The sequence below is a fragment of the Halyomorpha halys genome, unplaced genomic scaffold, assembly GCF_000696795.3.
Source record: "Halyomorpha halys isolate HHAL.00 unplaced genomic scaffold, Hhal_1.1 Scaffold126.1, whole genome shotgun sequence".
Taxonomy (NCBI): Eukaryota; Metazoa; Arthropoda; class Insecta; order Hemiptera; family Pentatomidae; genus Halyomorpha; species Halyomorpha halys.
In genome coordinates this window covers 1,602,130-1,608,455 of record NW_027112074.1, presented here as the reverse complement: position 1 = coordinate 1,608,455, position 6,326 = coordinate 1,602,130, and the positions used below count along the sequence as shown (strand labels likewise).

Genomic DNA, 6,326 nt, shown 5'->3' with positions numbered 1-6,326 from the left:
CCGCGTCCCATTAGTAAGAAACACATTAGCATGCTATAATTACGAATTTACTTGGTTTAGTTTTGAACTTGTTCGGCGAAAACAAAATGGCCTCTAATTCATTAATATATTTAATTTTTATTCAAAATGACTTTTCGATGACGAGCTGCCAATATGTCCTCTCTGAAATTTTTCTAACTTTATATTTTTCTATTTATAGACATAACAACACGAAATAATATTAAAATGGTAATTATTACTGATCATTGCATAATATGGAGAAGCTCTCATAAAGAATCGTAAGAGGCATTCTATTATTTAAAAACGGTTAAAAAAAAAAGCATTTTGTTCGTCTTTTTATAGTCACTTAATTTTCAAATAGGAGATATAGGCAGCTCATTTTTATGTTCTTTGGAATGTTTATTAGTTTTTTCCAGAACATTTGTTGTATAATATTGGTCACAGAATTTCTATTAACAATTGAAAAATAACATTAAAAATGAGATCATACTAAACATAAACTATACATAATTATTAATAGTCAACTTTCTCAATAAACAGTTCACACTTGGAGCACCAAAAAAAACCAATATTTTTTAAAAATTAAAAATGAATAAATTATATAATTTAAAAAACAATTTTTAATAAAATACCTTTAACATGAAAAAATAATTATGTATATTAGTATTTTTAAATAATTTTTTTAAAAACATTTCCTGTAAAAATCTTGAACCAAATACCATTAGCAAGTAAAACTTTTACTGTACCAGTTTATTAATTGTCGAATATTGTAATATTTGGTGATATTATTAATAATAAATTATATATTATTATAAACTGTTTATTGCTAGATAAAAATATATTATTTTCTTTCATGGTTAGATAATATCTGAAATATGAAGAGAAAAAAATAAATGTTGATTTAAATTGTTTCTAGACTGTTCAGTCCAACGGGGGTCTTGGCCTGAATCCAACTCTAACAGTCTTGAATAGAATCATGAGCATATTTTATAACGGACTGTCTTATCGTTATAGGTTTTGTGTTCCTTAGAGAATTATATTCTATGAATACAATATATAAATTTGAGGTTCGGTCAATATTAAAACAACTATATTGAGACTTTATTCCTCGCATAGCACTGTTTCAGAGTGAAAAAAATTTTTTTTTTAAACACAAATTTCCTTAACTAATTATTGAACAATAAAATGTGCAGAATACAAATTAAGATTAATAAACAGAAGCATTCATAATGAACCTTCAATTGTTTTATAGCTGAGTGTTCTTCATAGTTGAAATATTACTGGGACTAATTCGTTCTGGATTAGCAGTAGAACAAGGTAAGAAATGGAGAAAGGTGAGTGGATTTTTTTTTTTTTTGAGGGGGGAGAGTACGTTTAATATCCTAACCATTTATTCTATCAGTTAGTCAGTCTGTTTATTTCTGTTTTCTCTATTTATTTTAAGTGTTGCTAATTGTGTATTATGTGTTTATGAGGTTAGAGTAACACAATTTTAAATTGGTTTACTATTGACTTATTCTTAATAACCTTCAAAGTATGTAAATAGGTGTGTGTGTGTGTGTGTGTGTGTGTGTGTGTATATTTTTCCCTTGGTTTTAAAATAATCCCATTTTAATCTAAATATTATTTGGAACTAAGTATGTTTTGTCCTTTTTTCTGTGAATAAAACCGTAACATTTTTACAGATACATTGGTTGCACTTAGAAACACGAGGTCTCACCAGTCAATGGCGTGTAGTTCATCATATTACTAACTCAGAGCATTCGTAAATAAATGCACTTTAATTGAACCTTTGATCAGTTGGGTATCTTTTCACCTTTGGTTCAGTAAAATATTGTACTTACTAATGTTTTTAGTATTTTTATTACCTGAATTTCGTTAGGCTGCTCTTTGAAGTACAATTTTATTTTATTTTCTATAATTAAGTAAGAGGTTACTCATATCTCCTCTTCACTCTTCGCTCTGTATTAGTTGGTGTGGCTCTTGGTGCTCCAGAAGATACAATCACTATGCCCACACGGATGAGGAACATAGCAACAAAGAGGAACAACTGGCTACACGTGGCTTATCCTGTGCATGCGCGGCGCTGGATCGTGCTGATGCCGCGCAGTTAGCCTGCTCACGTGAACTGGAATGGGGACCACTATCTTGCAGCCGCCCCCGGGACCGCCAAGGCCCCCTCTGGCCCCACCCCCGCCGCCGCCAGCGCTGAGGCCCGCTTTCACCCGCTTCCACTTGGCTCTTCTGTTCTGGAACCATATCTTCACCTGGGGGCAACCAACGAGTTTAGCATTAAAAATGTTCTATCAATAAGAAAGAAGCAATAAAAAATGTTAAAATAGTTGTACGTAAGACTAATTTCATCCCCGAATTTATGTCAGTGAGTCCTGGACTATTAAAAAAACATAGAAGCCAGATCCTAGCAATTGGAATGATGTAGGAAAACTGGATGAAATAAGGTTAGGAATATAATCAGATGTGATAGTCAGATGTAATGGGCGTAAAATCGACCAAAAATGTAACAGAAGAAAATAGTAGTAGTTTGGCTATGTAAAAAGAATACAGGATAACCAGAATAACTTGTGAAGCGAGAGTCAGTGGAAGAAACACTTGGAATGATGCGTCTGAATTGGACTGGAATATACTCAGCCAACTGGTTCAGAATTAAGATTCCGGCTCTACTTGCAAGCTCCTCACACTTTTCTACGCAATAAGTGGCATCATCAAGACGATATCAAAGAAGGAGAAATAGTAATAATCCAGGTAATATAAAAAAGGAATATTTGATGAGGCATAACAATATGGCGAACATTGTTCACAAGAAATTTTTAATTCTGGATAACTTCTGCTCTTATTGTAGATACGTCTTCTGGGAGACCCTAACCTTCTTAGCACTTGTACTCTCCTAATATTTTTTTTAAAAAAGGAGAATTTATATTTATATTTATTTATATTTGACCATTCAGATACTTTTAAAAACTAATAATAATTATAATCCATTTATATAAATATCTTCTGGGAAGATGGAGGAGAACATTTGGCTAGCTACCCCACTGCACCTGACCATATTATAAGTAAGAAACCATTGTTATATTTCTCACAGGACATGAGGGCTTTAGAGCCCAGCTGTATAGATTGGGTCAGAACATAGATTTCCTATGCCCCCACTTGTTGAATTCCGGAAAGTTTTGAACATGCAATTACGACTTGTACAGCATTCGAGGGATAAGGGCCAGGATGATGAGAATCAACGGATTTCATGTCTTCACTGAGGAGCTTCATCAGTTGGTGTTTGAGGGCAATCCTTCTTACTAATGTCCTTCCCGTGGTTAAAGGAGCTTATATACGCCTAAGAGATGGCGGTGGGTCCAGTCACTTCAATGTTAGAGCCCGAAGTAGAAGGGGACTTGCCCTCCTCAAAAACTACCGGAAGATGGAAGCCATCCTCAAGCAGATATTTAAGAACAAGCAACGTGCATAGCTTTTCCTATATTTTCAAGTTGTCACGTGGTCAATGTGCAACATCCCAGCTACTGGAAACACATGTATTGAAAATACTACAATATGGTTGAAGAACTAAATCAATTGTACAAGCAGGAACAGATTTAAAGTTTGGAAGGATATATATATATATATATATATATAGGTCCGAGTGTTAGTTCCTCTAAAAATCATCGGAGGAAGGGGAGACTGGGTCGGACACCTATTCAATCTCATATCCATTTCCCAGAGAGTACACTGACAGGATTATGGGTATGTTATGTACCCATAGAAATCTTTCGTTTAATATCCTTATCCATCTTTCATTTGATTAATAATTTATTAATTTTCCCAGGTCTAGAATCATAAGTGGGATGCCTTAAATAATCTGGACATAAGTTCTGCCCCTTTTTGTGATAACAAACGATACAATGATAATGAAGTATAATATTTACCTGTACTTCTGATAGGTTGAGAGCAGTCGCTATCTGACTCCTCTCGGTGAGGGAGAGGTACTTCTTGGCATGGAATTCACGTTCCAGCTCCAGGAGTTGCTCCGAGGTGAACGCGGTTCTTCTCCTTCTGGTCTTGCCGCCTTCCTCCGTCCCGCTCTCCCCACCCTCACCTCCACCTATAATAATTATTTTATAAATATATACATTGATGTTCGATTTTAATTTTTAAAAAAAACGTTATAATATTATTTAACCCTCTAACGTAATTCAAGTCGAAACTTAGGGGATATATAATCAATCGTGCAGACCTTGCGTCAATGTAGCAGGAGGGCGAAATCCCCAGGGTCCGGGCCTTTGAGATGGGTCTGATGGGAATTGACTAAAAATATGTATACAGTCAGAAAGTTTGTTGAGCCAATATACGCAAATTAAAATTAAAGTATTTCAATCTATTAAAAATAATATTACAGACTTTAATCTTACTCTGAATTTATAAGTTATATTTACATTTATGTATAGGGTGTACATACATTTATTTTCCGAAATGTTCTACTTTTCATTTATATAATTTATTACTGTACTTGCTATTAATCATTATGCAATTAATTTATATGTATATGCTTTTATTTTACATCGTTTTTTTTTCTATATTATTTTAAATATAACTTCCTATAACTACAATTTCTACAATCTTCTAGCCTTATCGTGCTTTACTAAGTTTGTATCTTGTTCTCAATTAACCCTTATGAATAACTGATAAATAGTTTTTTCTGCTTTTTTGAGTACCATTCTTGAGCACCACCCAGACAAACTTTCTGCAATTGATTATATAAGAGGGACTAGTAATCGTCAAAATGTGTTTCTATGCAGGATGTTTAAGAACGCCTTCAATGACATTCAAGTTTACGAAACTTGTTCATAAAGTGATACCGGGGAGTTATGGTAAAACAAGGTGTGCTGTTAGTCTTAATCCTAACTCTATATGTAAATAAATACAGACAATGTATATAAGAGAAATTAAGAGCCAGAATAAATAAGTATTATTATATCAAGTGCGTCTGTCTCGACCCCTTTTACTCTTGTTTTAATATTTTGTGTTCTAACATCTCTTATGTTTATATACACCATTTAAATAAATGATTTACCTCGCTGTAGTTATCATACCACTGTCAGATATTGCTATGGTATCGAAAAATGATGAAAAAAATTCCAAAATGTAGAAAATAAAATCCCAACATTTAATAATTAATATACTGTTGGAAGCCGACGGAACCGTATACGACAGTCTTTCATATTTAATCTGAAATTAAACGTTTAAAAATTCTTTCCGTCATTAAACTGTTTTAAAATTCCTTTAATAACTGCACAGAGCGCTACATTTAGGAGTCATAATTGTCGCAATTGAGGTTTGAAGTTTGAAGTTGGAGAAAATTGTTCATGTTGGAAGAGAACAATTATAATGTACAGTATCTGCAATGAATGTAATTGCGATCGCGTGCTCTTCATTCCACTTTTAAACAGTTGGATGGACAAATTAATATTTTCGAAAAGTCACAAGTTCATTCCCATCTCGATTCATTTTCTTAAAATTAGAATGCTCCTCGAATTTATCGTTCTATTAAAATCCTTTCATTTTAGCAATTTTATCGAAAGGACATAATATTCCTTTTTTTTTTATTTCGAAGATAACATTATAATTTTGATAACTTTTTTAAATGAATTTTACTTTACTATGAAATCATTGTTAAATTAAAAAATGTGTGTTTCTTAAAAAAAAAAAATCAAATAATAAAGGCCTAACGAATCCGAAGGTCCGATGCAGATACCACCAATCGCTCTCTACATACATCCTAACAATGATGCCCCTCCAAACCCAATTCTAATAAATCAGTTTTAACGCAAGCCTCCCATCTACGTTTCAGCCTACCCCTCGGCAGTGTTTAATAACATTTTAGTGATCCGCTCGTTACTAAGCCCTACGACTTATACGCCATTATAGACCTATAATTAACACGCCCATCTTATATGCCGCAATGATATTACTTGAATTAAATTTACCGGGTGTAGGTCTCTTAATTCAGCGTTATGTAGTCTTCTAAATTCTCCCGTTAATTCATCTTTTTTTTGTCCGAATATTTTACGTAATAGTTTATTTTCGAAAACCCTAAGGCGTTGTTCATCCTAGCCAAGTCTCGCATCTATAAAATACATTAAACGGGCGCCAGTTTGAAACGCTCCTGGTTTTAAGCTAGGTGCATATTGAATAACGACGATATTTTATGAAGTATATTTCTCAAATTTTTCTTCATACAACACACTAACATTTCACCTCTTGGACTGCGAGCAATTTACACTAAAACCAAGATTTTGAATTTTTTTTTTGTGTGTTCA

General features: G+C 33.2%; 1 protein-coding gene across 1 annotated transcript in view; it reads right to left on the bottom strand.

Moving 5' to 3' along the window:
* Window positions 1-364: 364 nt before the first annotated feature.
* Window positions 365-6,326, bottom strand: part of LOC106678152 (homeobox protein unplugged) — a 32,128-nt gene continuing 26,166 nt past the window's right edge. The window contains exons 3-4 of the mRNA XM_014416511.2: window positions 3,936-4,111; window positions 365-2,267 (exon numbers count right to left, since the gene is read on the bottom strand). Coding sequence (XP_014271997.1) covers window positions 2,055-2,267; window positions 3,936-4,111 — 389 coding nt within the window. The 3' untranslated portion in view covers window positions 365-2,054. The remainder of the gene's footprint in view (window positions 2,268-3,935; window positions 4,112-6,326) is intronic.